This window comes from Peromyscus eremicus, chromosome 15 (genome assembly GCF_949786415.1).
Source record: "Peromyscus eremicus chromosome 15, PerEre_H2_v1, whole genome shotgun sequence".
NCBI lineage: Eukaryota > Metazoa > Chordata > Mammalia > Rodentia > Cricetidae > Peromyscus > Peromyscus eremicus.
This window is the reverse complement of record NC_081431.1, coordinates 57014408-57032609: the sequence shown is the minus strand read 5'-3', so window position 1 is coordinate 57032609 and position 18202 is coordinate 57014408. Positions and strand designations below refer to the sequence as shown.

General features: G+C 53.4%; 1 protein-coding gene across 1 annotated transcript; it reads left to right on the top strand.

The window, feature by feature from the left end:
- Tnnt2 (troponin T2, cardiac type) lies at nt 1-16266 on the top strand. The gene is given in 15 exon segments (XM_059280347.1): nt 1-74; nt 4354-4418; nt 5545-5556; nt 7808-7834; nt 9701-9793; nt 10030-10065; nt 10933-10966; nt 11970-12033; nt 12247-12363; nt 13011-13088; nt 13557-13667; nt 14946-15055; nt 15542-15632; nt 15884-15924; nt 16221-16266. Coding segments are annotated over 15 exon segments (999 nt in total).
- Nucleotides 16267-18202: the final 1936 nt, after the last annotated feature.

Genomic DNA, 18202 nt, shown 5'->3' with positions numbered 1-18202 from the left:
ATGCCCTGCCCTCGGCCAGTCCCTGCCGAGGCTGAGCAGATACCCCAGGACCCGTGTGCAGCCCCTGTTCAGAGGTAAGACTAGGGGGATGTTCTAGGGAAAGGCGGAGGCAGGTAGGAGAATGAGAGGGATTTGGCGCTGGCATTTTCCCTGACCTGAGTTTGTGTCCGCTCTGAGTGGTCACCAGGTTGATGGAAATCCATGGCCCGTTCTAGGAGGGGAGAACACCTCCACATTCAGAGGAGCTGTTCCCAGGATAGATTCCAGCATGAGTGCTGTGGAGTGGGGAGAGCCTGCGTTCTCGATGAGAAATGAATGGGAGGTCCCGATCTGCCACTAAAGACACCGTGTGGTTTTAAAGTCTGCAGTAGGTTTCTTTTCCTCCCCAGAGATCTTACTTTTTTTCATGAGTCAAGTGGCCTAGATCGTTGTTGGGCTGCTAAATACAACAGAACCCTGGCCAACAGGGATCCTCAGACTGCTCAGGTTAAGGGCCACCTGAACCTTTCTTCTGGAGGCCTAGAGAGCAGGATAAGACCATGGCTATATTTGCCAACAAATCCTGGTGACCCAGCTCTCATGTCCAGGAAAGATGCTGCCCTGGGAGTCCTGGGAAAGGTCAAATGTCCAGAGGCATGTGGGCCTGATGGGGCTTCTCCAAGCAGATGCACAGTATCCACTGAGCATCTGGGACCGGGTGTGATTTCACTCCTGGAGGAGGTCAAGGGTGGTTAAGATCCCTTTCCCAGGAGAGGCGAGCTAAGCTTGTCAACATTGGAAGGCTATCCCTGGGACCCACTATGTCCCTTCCAGTGTTCTTGCTCTTGTTCTGTGCCTTTGAATTGTAGCAGGTTTTCTGACTTCTGGGCATATTGGAGGATAGTTTGGGTGGTAATTGCTTGGAGTTGAAGAAATTTCCAGCACATTCCATGGGGAGTCCATCTGGGAAGCTCCCTGACCTCCAGGATTCCTCCTCTGACCCTCTCCTCGCAGGATAGATCCTCCTCTTCTCAGGGCAGAAAAATCTGAGGGGATCAAGTTGCTTATGCCCCTCCCTTTCACCCTGTGCTGATTCCTCCGTCCCCTGGGCTAACAGCTGTAGCTTTAGGAAGATCCCAGTTTGATGTTGTAGACCAGGGCTGAAGGACAGAGCCTACGCTCCTCAGAAACTGCAAGGCCAGAATCTGAAGCTAATCTATTTTATAGGTAAATCAAGTAAAGGTTCAGAGACGTTTAGTGACCTACCTAAGGCCACACAGTAAAAGCTGAGTTTAAAACGTGGATCTTTTGCTCCCCATAGAGGGTCTTCTTTGTTTCTCTGTAGCTCTGCTTTATTACCAGTGAAAGGTGACCCCTGTGGCTTGCTGAGAGCGTGGTCAGATGGTAGAAGCTGGTGGAGGGTAGGGCCCTTGGGACATGCTCATATCTGCCCCTCCAGCGTCCCCATCTCCTCCCGTTCTGTAGCCCTCAGGCTCAGCCTCCCCTTTCCTTTTCCCAGCCTCCCTGGCTTAGGTGTGCCCGCTCTGCTGGAAGCATTCCTCAGACTCTGCAGTCTGTGGTCTGTGCTATTTGGGGAGCTGGATGGTGTTCCTGGGGACAAGGTGGGGAGTCCGAGTTGATCCCACCTCCTCTGATCTCAGCAAGATGTCCAGTGACTCTAAGCTGGTGGGAGGGAGGAGAGAAGCTGGCGGTGATAAGCTCTGGGGCGGCCACACACCTTCCCCCAAGAACTCTCCCCGTCACCTCCAACATCCCCGATTCCTCGCAGGTTCTGACTGTCTACCCCTGGGGTTTGTCTCACCCAAGGTGAGTCTACTACCAGACTCCTGGGCTCAGGAGTGGCCATGCTCACTCTGAGATCCAAGTGGAGGTCATCTGGTGTTCAAGTCTTCTCTCAGTAGAATACAGCTCACCCCCCACCCCACCCCCGTTGAGACACCTTACACATTTGACATCCCTATTCCTCTATCTTAAAATGGGGGGGGGACATGGGGGACAGAGTGACGAACTGCACAGGGCTGCTGTCCAGAGTTCCACTTGAGCAGCCCCCCCACCCCCCGGTCCCTGTCCCCACTGTCCCTGTCCTACTCCAGCAGAGGGAGCAGAATGGGGACTTGCTGTGCCTGGACCAATCCCAAGTTGCAGTGACTTCTGAGTCTCAGAACATCTGGCAAGTGTCAGCTTTCTGGAAACAGCCCAGTCTCAAGGGTGGCTCTGTGCTGACCATCAGTTCAATCCCGCAACACATTGCCTTTCATGGATGTCCATAGATGTGTGCCTGGCCTGGGTCTCAGCCCTCTTCCCTACATTGGGATATACAGGGAAAGCTGGAGAAGGCAGGGGCAGCACCATCCAGGTCCCACCATTACATACTGGCAATCACATCCCAGAGAGTGGCTTCAGTGCAGGCAGGAAGCAGGGCACAAGGGAAAGCTGTGGGGGTGGTCCTGTCAATCAGCATGCTTCTATTGCTCGAGCTCGCCACACTGTGTGCTCCTTTCCTTTGTAACAACAGGGGGCATTGTCCAAATTTCAGGCAACCTGGCAGTGTCCCTGGGTTAGGCACTGATACACCTCCGGGAACTGGCTTATAATTATACGGGTTGAGTTTGTTCTCAGGCCAGGCACTTTACACTATCTCCAATCTGTTCATTCTGTTGCATACACCGCAGGGGAAGAGAACTTTCCCAAAGGGAATTATGATGTAGGAAAATGAAATGACCTTTCCAAGGTCACACTCAAGGGCACCAGGTGACTCTCGCACTGAGGCTTTGCTCTTTCCACCTCTCCCTGTGGCTTCTTGTGACTATGAATGGACATTATTACACCTGGCCGTGCCTAGGTGTCCACACACTAACATCCGCTGGATCCTCATACAGTCCCTTACGGAGGATGTCTGTACTCCATCATTCAGAGAGGACCATGGTTCAACTGTGCTACAAGCACACCCACATCTCAGCAAAATAACGCAGGAGAGCCTGAACCCAGCACTGTTGCTGCCACAGTTACAGGAATAGTTAGTTCAACCAGTTTCCCAGGAAAGCTTTAAAGCTGGAATCTTCATTGAGATTGTGCAGATTGATACTCAAGTCTAAGAAGTAATACATAAGGGCTGGAGAGACGGGTCAGCAGTGAAGAGCACATATATAAGGATCCAGAGTGGATTCCTGGCATCTACATCAGGTGACTTACAACCACCTGTAACTGAGCTTCGAGGAATCTGAATTCCTCTTCTGAATGCCATAGGCACCCGCCCTCACATGTGTACATCTTCACATACAGACACACATAACAAAAAATAAAAATAGGTCCAAAAAAGGGAGAAAGAAAACAGAGAAGTTTGTGTCCCCTTGTCTGCATTCCCCAGACAAAACATTTCCAAAACTATATAATGTGATATCACAACTTGTGTGCAGACAGATCCAGTCCATCCACACTCTCACTTAGACCACCCCAGCTTCAATTGCGCTTTGTGTGGGTTGAGTTCTACACAGTTTTAACCTGGGTATGTTCATGTATTCATCCCTGTAGTCAAGACCCACAAGGGGACCTGGAGACGGCTCAGAGGTAAAAGAACCTGCCACCAAGCCTGACAGCCTGAGTCCCATCCCTGGGACCTCCACGGTGGAGGTCAGGTGGAGCCTGACCTTCATACATGCACTGTGATATTCATGTGCACACACATAAATAAATAAATATACAGTTTTTCAAAAAGGACAGCAAGGGTCCTGCGTGCATATGTCTATTACCATGTCCACTTCCCTCCTACCCTCCACATGGGCCCTGGTGACTTACTCTTCACATTTATAATCTTGCCATTTCAAGAACGTTATACATGGAGTCACACAGCGTATGACCATCACAGTTGGCTTTTCTCAAGCCGTAGCTTGAGAGAACAGACCAGTTGTTTATCTCTTTTAATTGCTGAGTTCGGTGCTGTGCAGGGCTAGAGTTGGTGTCACCCGTACCCCAAGGGAGCGCTGTGTCAGGATGAAATACATAGTGTGAACAGAAATAGGGTGCCATCCACTAGGACTCTCTGCTCCCCTGGGAAGCGAGAAACACAACTAACATCTCTTTGGGACTTACAAAGAGGAACATAAGAAGTCCAGGGTGGCATGCCTGCTCAGGGGCCAGGAATGGGGGAACACCACCAGTTGCTGCCTTGCGGTGATTCAGGGGTCCTGGCTGCCTCCTTGCAGAAGGAGATACTGGCTTTGTCCCGTGGGTCACCCAGTGAACTCATCCCCAGGCTTCTTTGAGCCCTCTATAGCTAGGTGCAGAAGGCTCCTGCAGAGGGCAGCCGCCTCACTCTGACTGCCTGCAATGATGTTTTTCTCTTTCCGGAGGGAGAGCCGAGACCATGTCTGACACGGAGGAGGTGGTGGAGGAGTACGAGGAGGAGTAAGTATCGGAGCGTCCTGCCTTGCGTACTGTCTCCTCATACTCAGCCAGTGAGCTGCCCAGCAACCCCCACGACCTGGTAGGAGTGACTGCACCTGCTTCCAGGACTTGGATTTGGGATTTCTCCCCTTCCTTCCCATTTCTGTAGCTCTTGGTTAACAGGCAACCTCAGACTGGGGACTTTGGGAACACAGAACCGGGTTCCAGGACCAGCAGGGTCTTACTAGCTAGTGCACTGGCCATCAGGGGGAAGCTGAGGAGCTGGGCCTGTTGAAACTGCTAACAAGTCAACAGCCCTCCTGAGGCCACAGAAATGGTGGCCTCCCTCATCCTTCCCCAGGGCACAGCAGTATCACTCCTTCTCAGATCCCCAGTCCCTCATAGTACCTGTCTACAGGCCTGTCCTGTTGAAGCCAAAGATGAGCTACAGTTAGGCAATCCAACAAGTATTCTGAGTGGAGATGCTGCCAGGGAGGTCAGATGGACCCACACAGAACCTCCTTTCCATTTGGGCTGCTGAGATATGAACCACGGAAGGGCTTAGCAAAGGGATGTAATGGGCAGATGTGGCCGAGGTTTCGCAGGAGCTCAGGGAAGAGGGAGAGTGGGTACTGGGATGGTCAGAGGCAGCTGCATGGAGAAGGCAGGCCTCATCCGGCAGCATTTGTAGAGAGATTTGGGAGGAAAGGGCTTTCTGAAAAGGAGCACTGCCTGGGAGAACCTCAGAGGTGAGGTGAGAGGCAGAAGTGGGAAGAAGGCTGAGATGATTGTTGACTTAGAGGTTTGTGAGGGACAGTGGCAAATAGTGCTGGCTAGGAAGGGTGGGCCAGGCTGCTGGGGGCCTTTGCAGGGCGAGCCAGAAGATGGAGTGCCATTTGCACAAGAAGGAAGTGGAAAAGGCAGCTGGCTGACTTCAAGGAAAGGTCATTGTATGGAGGTGTGTGTGTGTGTGTGTGTGTGTGTGTGTGTGTGTGTGTGTGTAGTAGCATGTGCACCGGTTCTGACAGTGTCTTCTTTCATACGCAGGGAACAGGAAGGTAAGCGCTCATGGGGATGCTCACACAGATGCAGGGCAGTACGGCTGGAAACTGACTCACGTCTTCTCTCTTCTCTTTCGCCCTGGTCTTCTCTTCTGAACAGAAGCTGTGGAAGGTATGTACTTCCGGCACATGGGGAACCAGAGAGGAGTTTTGGGAGGCCAATGTTTCTGGGGTAATAGCTTGTCTTTCTTTGTCCTAAACTCCTAGCTGATCTGAGGAGGCACCACAAACCATTCCCAGATACGCACTTTATTATTTCAGCACATATCTCAAGATATGTAGGCTGGAGAGATGGTTCAGCACTTATGAGCACTGGCTGCTTTTCCAGAGGACCCAGGTTCAATACCTGCTACCCCCATGGTGGTCCACAACCGTATATAACTCCAGTTTCAGGATATCTGACACCCTCTTCTGGCTTCTACGGGCACCATGCACACAAGTGCACCAACATACATGCAGGCAAAACATCCATATGTATAAAAGGTTAAATTAAATTCAAAGTTAGAAAAAATAAGCCCATTAAACAAACAAACACAGCCATAATGCCATGAACAAACCGAAGCATATTCCATTGACTGCTTTTGAAAATGTGGCTATGAAAGTGCTCCATTACCTGGGAAATTTCCTATGGGCATGAAGCTTTATTATAACCTGGCAAAGGTCCATCTTGCTGTCCCCTCGTCTTGGATATGATGACGTGTCACCCTCCTTGTCTTGGGCTCTCCTCTCTCTCTCCCTCTCTCTCTCTCTCTCCCTCTCTCTCTCCTCTTCCTCCTGGAAGGCCCAGAATGACCCTGTGGCTCTTGGCTCCTACGCCACAGCCAGTCTGCAGCCCGGCTTGCCGTGGTTTGGGAAAGTCATGTCCTGTGTGGACACAAGGACAAGGAAAAGGGTCTCTGACTGTCTAGGGAGCCGCACCTCCCCGGCTCCTCAGGCCTTCTGGGAAAAGTGAGGAGGCTCTTGCTCCTTTACGCCTGTTCTGGGGTCATGTAGCCAAATAGGAGCCATGAGCACAAAGGGTCCACAGATGCCATTTCTGGTTTTTAGGAGCCGTTAGAAAGATCTCTCATCCTGGCCCACCTGGCATTTCACCACTGAGATAATCTCCAGACCAAGGCTTTTTTTTTTTTTTTTTTTTTTTAATTCAGTCTGGTCTCAAGCTGTGGCAATCTCCCTGCCTCAGCTTCAGTACTGGGATTATAGGCATGAGCCACAGCCACCATGTCCAGCTTCAAAGACGTTTTGAATCAAGAGCTCAGCTGCCTCCGACTTTCCTATAGTAGGGACTTCATCTTCTGGGGATTCCTTTGCCTTGGGGGATTTTTACAGCAGGTTCTTGGTGGTAGGGTTTGGGAAACAGACTTCAGCCAGATTTGGGACCTTCAGCCTGGCTACTACTACTCACACACACAGCAGGTTCTGTCTGGGATTCAAAGTTCTCAGTCGAGTGTGAGCCTTGCAGCATCTGCCTCTGCCTTACTTGTCTTGAATGGTCCAAGGCACCGCCTCTGGCTCAGAAAGGAAGGGTCCAGATGAGCGGCTGAAACCTACAGGGCAGATAGTCCTAAGGGCCTTTTTTCTAGGGCAAAGGATCTTCCCATTGCTGTTAAGATCCCCCCACTCCCACCTCTCTCACACACATACACATCTTTTTTGGTTTTTCGAGACAGGGTTTCTTTGTGTAGCCTCGGCTGTCCTAAAACTAGCTCTGTGGACCAGGCTGGCCTCCAACTTCACAGAGATCCGCCTGCTGGGATGAAAGGCGTGTGTCACCATTGCTGGCTTCTTAAACTCTTCCGTAAGCAGAGATTTGCATGGAGAACAATGGGGAAGCGTAGTCAGCCTCCTCAGATTGTGAGTCCATGCCTTCCAACAGGCCCGGCCAGCTCTCTTAGTATGGCCTCCCGTGTGGTGGTCCTAGATGTGATTCTGGGAGTCTGTGGGTGTTCTGTGGGATAGTCCCAAAACTCACTCAGGGCAGGAATGTAGGAGAAGATGGAGAGGGAGTAAATTTTTCCCCATTTTCTGATACTGGGGTCCACTATCTTAGTGAGGGAGAAGCTGGGTCTGCAGCCTAGAAGCAGGCCGGGGCTGAACACTTTCAGGTGCCAGGCTCCGCTTGGTTTTAGGCATTCTGTTCTCAGTAGTGGTTGGGAACTGACTGTCATGGTGTCTGTTTACTTGAGGCGTGGGGATGTCACTGAGGAGTGAGCCTGCCATGTGGCTTGAGTGTTGGCTTGGGGATGGGAGTTCAGGCCTAACTTTGGCTGCCTGTGGCCTGTGCCGCCTCCACCAGGCTGTCTGCTGCACGCTAACCTGTTCTGCTTGCTCCCTTTGCGGCTGTCACCTCCTGCGCCTGGAAGAGGAAGACTGGAGTGAAGACGAAGACGGTATACTGCTTCCTCTGTCCTCTCCCCTGCTCTCCTGTTCCCCTGGGGCTGGGCTTGGGCTAGGAAGGTCCATCACTTCAAGCCAGGACCCTAGGACCCCTTGCCCATTCCTTCCTTTCCTTCTTGACTTTTCTCTGGGGTGGGCAGTGGGAAGGATCTGGGCTGTGCTCCACGTGTGGTCACAGAGAGATTCTTAGGGCACGAATGAACCCCAACTGCTCTGCTGTGCATGGCAGTGTTCCATGTGGGGGACCTTCCCTGCTTTGCCCAAGGCATGGCGGCCAAAGGGTTAGGGTTCTGAGGACAAAGTCATTGAAGAGTAGCAGAGAAGACTGCGAATAGCCAGAGCAGAGAGGGCGTGATGTAAGCCTTCAGATGTGTGCTGCTGAGTGGTGGCGTGAGGCTGGACTTGCTCTCAGGGATAACAGGAGGGCAAAGGAGACAGAATGGGGCTTAATTTTAGGACCAGCTTTCCCACAGTGATGTCCAAGGGAGGCCCTAAGTGTGACCTGCTCATTGAGCTTCTGTGTGACCACTGGACCAAGGGCACATGGCACAGAGAGATGAAGCCTAGGGTGCATGGAAGAGGTGCCGGCATGGTGGTCTCAAGGTGGACCCCAGAACTGGCCATCTTCCTCTATTCTCACGCTACTGGCAAACCTCCCGCAGGGTTGAACGAAGTACCCCAGACCTCCATGAGGACCCAGTCCTAGGAAAGGAGGCCAGAGGAGATGAGCAGAAGGGGTGGAGGTGCCCTCTTCCCTCCGATGGTTCTTTCTGTCATGAGGTCTTTTCTTCTGCCAAGGGCCACCACTTGTCAGCCTATCCATCACCGAATGTTACAAGCACTTCCGCCAAGCCGAGTCATGGTCTGGATGGCATCCTGCCTCCTTAATCTGTCTGTCCCTTCTGAATGTTGGGAGAGGCGGGGTCCACATCCTGCCAAGCAAATGATGAAAATAGAAATTCCTGGCAGCCTTCTGGGTAGCACAACTCTCTAAATATTGGACGTTTCATCCACCCGCACAACCTCGTGGCTTTGGTTTCTGCTAGACATGGAGGAAGGGTCTGTAGACTTGAAGAGTCCCTGAATTCACAGCAGACCTTCCCTGGCACCTCAGTTTAATCAGGACTTGTCCTGTGCTGCCAGGCGCTGATTGGAGCCTCCAGGGTGAAAAGTTAGGGAAGATGATGGAATCATATCACCAGGGAGATCGCAGAAGCAAGTTCTAACTTGGGCAGAAAGAGGCACGATAGTCCTTCATCCCAACTGGTCCCCAGCAGTGGGTCTTGCTGTCCTCCATCACTGGTGCTCCCCATAGCACCCACCACCACATCAGTGCTCCCTCCCCAAATATCTGCCTTGTCCAGAAGCCTCCAGGTGGCAAATAGGTGTCCACACTGCAGAAGACCCCATTCTGATTTCCAAACTCCCGGGGTGGCAAATTTGGGACACTTACCAGCCAGATGGTACCCTTCTGTTGGGTTTCACTTTTCCTGCAAAGGAGCAGACAGTGAACTCTTCGGGCTGGCAGACCCACAGTCCCAGCTGCACCTCCTCACTTGTGGGGTTGAGCCACGGATGAGAGTGTAGATGAGTGAATGAGGTTATGTGCCTACGAACCTTTGCTTACAGAAGTTGTCCCGGGCTGGGTGTGGCTGTGAGTTCTAGTTTGCTGCCTTCTGGTGTCAACGGGGAACAAAGCAGCTTCCTTCTGTCACTCGAGGCCAAGGCTCCCGAATCATGTGAATCTGGATATTACTAGTCCTCTCCCACCCCTCCCAGGCTGATCTCTGTTCTGGAGGTGCTGTCTGGTTGCTGAGAGAGGGGCCTGGTTGTTCATGGTGTCTGGTTCACCTCTCCAGAGCAAGAGGAGGCCGTGGAGGAGGAGCAGGAGGATGGTGGGGCTGAGGCTGAGCCGGAGGGTGAGGCTGAGACAGAGGAGACCAAAGCAGAAGGTACGCCGGGGTAAGGGGACAAGGGCCTCAGGGGTGGTGTTTGAAGAAGTCAGTCGTCCAGGCGCTTTCTAGCTTGTGTGCTTGCCATTCCTGGCTGGGCTGGGGGGTACAGCAGTCCAGTGCTTCTTTCATGGCTGACCCTACAAACGAAGAGGCTTGCGTGCCTGACCATGGGTGTGCTCTCAGGGAAATAAGCTCAGAACAGGACTTCTATTGATTGTTTGTGTTTTGTTTAGAGGTTGGTCCAGATGAAGAAGCCAAAGACGCTGAAGGTAAGTGCTGCTGGGTATCAGCACAGGAGTCAGACATGACAGGGGAATTTCTCATAGTAGCTTTGAGGAAGACTGTGCCCGGGGATTCTACCGGAAGTTATACAGGAAAGGGTTAGAAGGCAGAACTTGGTGGCACTTGCAGGGGTTGGGTGGCTCTGAACCTTTGTCCTCTTTACCTCAGAGAAGGGGCCTTAGTGCCCCAAAGGAGAAGGAACCAGCATCTAGCCCCCCTAGTCTGTGCAGGGTAGTGGACTCAGAAGTCACATTCACACCCCAGGCTCCTGGCACCCAGGCAGTGCCAGTGAGGTCTGGTGTTGGTAGGATGGACTTCCAAGATATAGATGCTCCATGCTGTAGTGATATCGTCATCAAGGTCCCTGGCAGGCTGCAGCCTCTATCAGCTGGCTCCAGTCACTGAAGTTGGGGGCTTGGGGGTTTGGGGGGATAGGAAGCCAGACCTTGGAATCATGCCCACTACCTCCCTGGCCCTGTGGCCACCAGGAGCTCCAGGGCCCAAAACATTGAGGCAGACTTGAGAGGGTCTCTAGGGTTGGAGCCCCTGGGAACCTTCCCACAAGCCCCTGCATCACTGTGAAGTCTGAGAAGCAATCTTCCCAACCCAGAACAGATGAGCAAAGGCTCTGAGGCCCCAGGTCTAGTGTCCCTGTAGACACAGCCAGTCATGCTGTGTGACCTCACCTCCAGGCTACCTTCATGCCTGTTGGTGACTATGGAAGTCCAGATTTACCAGGGCTGGGGGAGATTCCCTGTGCAGGCAGGGACACAGAGACCCATAGGTGTCCAGCTCAGGGCGGAACTGGGAATATTCAGGCTTGCTGACCCCATACGTCCTTCTCTCTCCTCCAGACGGTCCAGCAGAGGAGTCCAAACCCAAGCCCAGGTGAGTGGGATGCACCTATCTGTAGTAAAGCCCTGGGGGCAGAGGGCAATTAGGGAGGCTGACGAGAAAGAGACAGGCGTGCATGTGGTATAGCGAGCATGAGCAGGAGTTGTGGTAGACACAGACCCACAGAGGGTTGAACAGGTTGTATACTGCCCAGAGATCCCTGCCTGCGGGGGAGAACAGGGGATGAACTGCACCCTGAACTTCACTACCAATTATGTCCTAACATGGATGGAGTTACATTCATCTACAGAATGGGGAAGGGCTAGTCATGGCCTTGGACAGACACACTGCCTATCCCACAGGATGACCTCCCTCTCAATTAAGGTGGGACCTAGGGGGAGAGGGGCGCAAACTTCGGGGAGCCAAGCAGTGCAACTGTGCCAATCTGGGCATGACAGCTTCGGGGAGCTACCAATGGGCACAACAGGGTAGCTTTGTCTTATACCTGGAACCACATCTGGAGGCTGTGAGTGTGGGGCCACTGGGACGGAGCATTTCCTTCTTGGCAATGCTTATATCGCCAGCAGATGGCGCCTTAGCACCCTCATGGCCTCCAGTGGCCTGTGTGGGTCTTAGCTCTGTTCATCCTCTCTGCTGGCTGCCTTGTATATCCTGGAGCATCTCCTTTTAGCTCCCAAAGGCCCAAGAGCATATGAGGGAATCAAGAATCAGAGACCCACAGGGGTGGGGTGGGGTGGGGTTGGGGGCGGGGACACGGACACACCATCCAAGCTCAGCTCTTCTGCTTCCCGGCTGTGTAGTTTTAAGCTTCCATTTTCCTGATGGGGGTCCGCGCTGCCCGCTTCTGAGATCTAGTGAGAGAACAAAATGATATCAACTCGCTGAAAGTCTGAGCAAGTGAGGTAGACGTTGGTGCTGACATCATCACAGAGGTGAACGCTCCTGCAGGAAGACAGCCCCAGAGGCTCCAGGAACACATAGTTCCTCACCTCCCCAGTCGCCTTGGTGACTCCTGACTCTCCATTCCTCTCTGCAGCAGGCTCTTCATGCCGAACTTGGTGCCACCCAAGATCCCCGATGGAGAGAGAGTGGACTTTGATGTGAGTGGTGGCTGCGGGTTGAACAGGCCAGCTTGGGGTGGGGACAAGGACTCCAATGAGAGTGACCGAGCTCCTGATCTTGTGGGCTGGGGCAGGCCGTGGGCAGGATGCTGTAGGGATGGCAGAGGTTCAGGTCCCATGCCCGGTTAGTAATTTTTGCATTGAGCCCCTCATTTCACGGGTGCAGCAGGCTCACCCAGGCTCTCCCCACAGGACATCCACCGGAAGCGCATGGAGAAGGATTTGAATGAACTACAGACACTGATCGAGGCTCACTTTGAGAACCGGAAGAAGGAGGAGGAGGAGCTAATCTCGCTCAAAGACAGGATCGTATGTGTCAATCTTCCACAGTCCACCCCGTCCTCCCCCCACCCCGCCCCCACCCCGCCTCTGCAGTCTGCCTCAAGCTGCCAACCTGTTGGATGCTGCTCTCCTTGGGTCCCTGCCACCTGCCTATCAGTGCGGATGCTCCTTGCCAACAGGAGCCTGATAAGTTCTGGCTCTAGCTGGTCTTGACCAGGCACCACTGGCTGTGGAACGGCAGTCAAGTCCGTGTTCCCTGTTCCTCCTTCCTACCCATGGGGCATAGCTGCCTCACTACTGCAGGAGACGCCGGATCGGCCTGCGCAATCCTAGGTGACACCCAGAATTCCACTCTGAGAGAGGAGATTATTTGATTCCTTGTTTTTCTTTACCCAGCCTGCTTCCCTCAGATGCGCACTCCAGTCATGAATCTTTGAGCACAGAAAAGCTGCCAGGGCCAGGACTGGGGGCAGAGCGTGGATACAGCCCTAAAGGGAGACAAGAGAAGCCACTTGGCATTTCCCACAGAATCGAGACAGTCTCCACCTGTGATGGGCCACTTCCATCTGCGTCCCTGGAGCAGACTGAGAGCGGAAGAGGGCCACCTCCCAGTTCCTGGACTGGGGATAACACCCCTCCTGGGCACACATGGGAGTTTCTACCTCTCTCCCTAGGAAAAGCGGCGGGCAGAGCGGGCCGAGCAGCAGCGCATTCGCAATGAGCGGGAGAAGGAACGGCAGAACCGCTTGGCTGTGAGTGACCACACTAGCCCCAGAGCCCCAGAAGTCCCAGTGCCCTCTGTATTCACAGACATCAGTCTGAGAGGCAGCATTTATCACAGAAGTTCAGGTCATTGGCTCAGTGTTGATATCACACCAATGAACAGGACAGACTCGCCGGGGCCTTGTGCTCATGATTTTAAGACCCCCTAGCCCCCATCCCTTCCCTAGAAGAGGATGTGAGGACAGAGGGCCTCTCAGCTTGGGGGGATGGTGGGATTTTACAGATGTGAATCGGTGCTTTATTAACTCATTCATACAACAGTTCGTTTCCCATTCAGTAAACTCCACTTTGCCCATCTTGTGCCAGAGCGTACCTCAGAAAGCTCCTTGTCCAATGGGAAGAAAGCTGAGCTCATTTGTAAAGAACACCAGCTTCAACCCAGAGTCTGGATTCCCACCCTCGACACTAATGCGTTCATTTGCCCTCCCTGCAATCAGGAAGAAAGGGCCCGGCGCGAGGAGGAGGAGAACAGGAGGAAGGCTGAGGATGAGGCCCGGAAGAAGAAGGCTCTGTCTAACATGATGCATTTTGGAGGGTACATCCAGAAGGTAGGTGGGAAGCGGCATCGGGCACCAGGAGATCTCAGTGTATCCTCAAGGCTGCCTTTGGTTGGATCCATGAAGAAATTCCCAACTGCTGTGGCTGAAGTCTAAGGTCTCCCCATGCTTAGCCCCCCCCCCCCAAACTGGCTATCAGCCTGACCGTGGCTTCACTAGGATGACTCTGCTGTGGGCAAAGGTTAGAACACTAATATGCCTCCTCATGCTGGCTCCCCAAGGTGACTGGCTGCAACCGGGAGAATCATGGGTCCTGGAGCTCTGGTTAGAGAGCTGATTCTGCCACACACAGCAGCATGGCCTGCTATACCCTCTGATCCTGTCTCCTCACATGGCCTAGTATTGCCTGCCCTGCAGCTTTCGAGAGGCAACGAGCTAGCGTGGAAAGTGTGTGCTGCACGGATGTGGGGTGGTTTGCTCGTGGACACTCACGCCTACTAGATACCCCGCCCCCCAGCCCCCCCAGCCCCCCACCCCATCAGGGCTGGGGCCTGATTTTCTTTTTTCATCTTTCTTTTTGTTTTGTTTTTTAAAGACAGGCTTTCACTGTGTAGCCTTGACTGTCCTGGAACTCACTCTGTAGACCAGGCTAGCCTTGAATTCACAGAGATCCACCTAACCTCTGCCTCCCAAGTACTGGGATTAAAGGCAAGGGCCACCATGCCCAACCAGGCCCAATTTTCTTTATGCATGGAGGCATTGGAATATTTTCTTTTAGATACCCTAAGCCCCCAGCTCTGCCCCCATGTCTCTGTCCTCACAGTGACCATACTAGGCAAATGTTCTAAACATTTCCCTTCCCTGAGCTCCAGACCTGTGCTTGGCACAGCAGTCAGCCCCTGCTGAGCAGCCGAATCACCTTGTCCTTACTGTCTTCCTGTCTCCCACCCTGCTTCTCTCCGTGTCTCTGTGGCGGTCTTGGTCTTTCTCTCTGGGTCTTTCTCTCATGGTTTCCTGGTTTAGCAAGCTCAGGTGGGTACAAAACCTCGAGTCCTCCCTTTAGTTGTAGAGTGCTCCCTGGGAGGGGAGCACACCTTGTTGGAGGAGGAGTTGTGGGAGGAGGGAGGGCACTTAGGCTCCTCCTTGCCCCTGCCTCAGTTTCTCTGGGGGGGGGGATCTAGAAGGTGATGGTGTGTCACGTTGCTAGAGCGACAGGATAGGAACCTGGTGTTCTGCAGACCTGGCCCTACGCCCCCAGGGGACAGGGAGGGTCAGGGGACAGGGAAGAGCCATCTCTAGACAAGTGTCTCTGCTCCCCACCCCCTTTAGACAGAGCGCAAGAGCGGGAAGAGACAGACGGAGCGAGAGAAGAAGAAGAAGATCCTGGCCGAGAGGAGGAAGGTGCTGGCCATCGACCACCTGAATGAAGACCAGCTGAGGTGGGCCCGGTTGGGTGGGTGGCCTCTGGCCCTGTTCTCTAGAGTGGGGTGGAGGGTACTTCTTCCTGTAAACCACCAGGGGGAGTCCCGCCCTCACACATTTACCAAGGCTCATGACCAGGGGTTGGGCCTCACAGGTCAGGCCTCCCGTGGGAGCTTTGCGGACAGGGAAGGAGAACTGAGCCCTTGCTTGCCCACCTTCACGCAGAAGGTGGGAAGGAGGATTGAACTAGATGCTCTACAGCACCAGGACTCTCAGAACTGTGCTCTGGCAGCCCTTGGTGTCTGTCCCTGAACACGGGGCACAGTAGCAGGGACCCAGAATTTCAGAATGGCCAGGCCCATAGCCCAGGCTGGAGGCACCCTCTGCAGACCTGAGTGTGCAAGGGCAGGCTGGGGACCGTGCAGGCCAGTCCGCGCCAGGGTGAAAGCCAAAGCCACGGTCTTTAATGCGCCCCCCTTCCCCTCCCACTGCGGCTTCCGCAGAGAGAAGGCCAAGGAGCTCTGGCAGAGCATTCACAACCTGGAGGCGGAGAAGTTCGACCTTCAGGAGAAGTTCAAGCAGCAGAAGTACGAGGTGAGTTGCTCACTGTGCCCATCCTTCTGCCGTGCTCCGGTTTGACCTGCTCCCCACCACGGCTGACCCTCAAAGCCTCTTTCCCCGTCCCTCCATCCGTCCATTCAACTCACTCACCGGCCCCCCACAGTGTTCTGGTACTTATCTCCTCCTGCTTTGCACCCTTGCTTCTATGCTGAACCCCCTTCTCCCTCCCAGACCTCACTGAATGAACCCCACTTTATCCTTTATCTTCCCTGTTTTCCTTCCAGATCAACGTCCTGCGAAACAGGATCAATGACAACCAGAAAGTGTAAGTGTCTACGGCCCCTCTCTCACGGGGCAGCCTGCCTCTCTCTTCCCCGTCCTGCTGTGAGGGTTCGGACCCCAGCCCTTCCTCTTCTCCTTCCGTTCACAGCTTCCTTCTTTCAGCCTTAGCCACTGCTTACGCGTGCAGGGTGGGATGGGGCGGGGCAAGGCCGTTGTCATATCCCACCCCTGCTCCAGGATGTCCATCTCAACCCTTAGCTTTCCTTAGCCTGCCCCCTGCCCCACTGGAAACTGTTACCCCCACTCCCTCCATCTCCTGGGGTTCTGCTTCTCCTGCAGCTCCAAAACTCGTGGGAAGGCCAAAGTCACCGGGCGCTGGAAATAGAGAGGGCGGCGGGCGCTGCTCTCTCCAAAGCTCTGCCCCTTGCCTGTGTCCCTGCCCTGAGCATCCCAGCTCTGGGTCCTCCTAGGCACCCAGTGCAAACTCCCATCTGGAAGGTGGGAGCTGGGCCAGCTAGAAGCCCGTGCTCTGCCTGACCCCTATGCCTGCACCACTCCAGGAATAAAAGGCCAGCACACTGCACACACTGAGTGGTGTTTCTGTCGTTTCTCCCGAGCGTCACAGGGAATCAAGACCCTCATATCTGCCCAGCTTGGAGGAACTTATGCCGGTCTGGTCTTCTTTTACCCACCTACAGCTTTTACCCACCTACAGGAGAGAAGCTGATGCTTGAGTAATGCACATACATTCTCAGAGCCCAGGAGGGAGGTGGGAACAGGGACAGGGTTTGTGATTTTAGCCTCTGAGTCACCAGGAACAGCATACTGGGGAAGAGGGCTGTCACACAGGGAGGGAGCATTCCCCATGTGAGTCATTTGCTGGGGAACAATGGAGCCTCTTTGGATGGTTCCTGTTTTTTTTCTCCTCCTGGCCTGGGCACTGAGAGCCCACTGTCTGAGGGGCAGGGAGCCCTTGAGGGAGGAAGGAAGGATGGTTTCATTGGGCAGCTGTTCAGGCCAGAGCTGCCAAGAGGCTTGGGCTAGTCTGAGTGCCTCAGTTTCCCCTTTCCCATGATCTGCATATCTTCCAGGGCTTAAAAATCCCATAGCTGGGGCTAGAGAGATGGCTCAGAGGTTAAGAGCACTGGCTGCTCTTCCAGAGGACCCAGGTTCAATTCCCATCACCCACATGGCAGCTCACAACTGTCTGTAACTCCGGTTCCAGGGGATCTGACACCTTCACATCAATGCACATAAAATAAATTTAAATAAATTGTTTAAAAAAATCCCAGAGCTAAGAAGACAGCATGGTAGCACAGTTTCTGAGCAGACAGATAGATAATCCACAAGAGATAGTAGAACACCCAATTTAACAGCCCTCTAGGGCAATCCCCCAAGGGAGCAGGTTCTCCTGCACCACCAGGCCTTTCTTAGGCCTCCCTCTGCTGGAATCCTTTCTCCTGGTCTCCCTGTGCCATCCATCAGCAACACCTGTAAGTCCTGTCTCAGAACTTTCCCTGGGATCTCCCAAGCATAGCGGTTTTACCTCTCATTGCGTTGAGCATCTGGGTTCAACCTACATCTTCCGGTGCACACTTAATCGGTCAACCTGTTCCTACAGGCATCACTTGTCCTGCTTTCTGGACACCATACTCCCTATTTATCCTGAGCTACATTCCTGTAACAGACATTAGTGATACAGACATGAAAAGAATACCATCCTAGGGGCTTAGCCTGTGGTCATAGTTTTACTTATTTAGCACTCTCTCTTAGTTACTATTCTCGTTACTATGATAAAAATACCAGACAGAAGCAACTTAAGAAAGAAAAGGTTCATTTTGGTTCACAGCTTCAACAGCGGAGGGCACAGTCCATCATGGTGGGAAAACCACAGGGAAGAGTGTAAGGCGGCTTGCTTGTAGCTCTGTGGATCAGGAAGCACAGGTAGCTTAGACAGGAGGTAGAGTGGGCCTCGAACCCTCAAGTCCCACCTCCAAGGTCTATTGTCTGGCAGTTAGGCCTCACATCCCAAAGGTTCTATGACGTCCCCAAACAGTGTCACTATTAGAGAATGAAGTGTTTAAACACATGAGCCGGAGTGCATGTGGGGCAGAGAAGTGTGTGTGTGTGTGTGTGTGTGTGTGTGTGTGTGTGTGTGTGTGTGTGTGAAGGCTGCATTTCCCATTCAAACCATACCATATCCGTCCCTCATAACCACGTCCTGAGCTCTGACCATATGCTGGACACTGTGCCAGTCACGGAGTTGGCTGTGATGGCATAAAAGGTGCAGACAGGGCCATGAGAGGCAGGAGGGCTTCTCG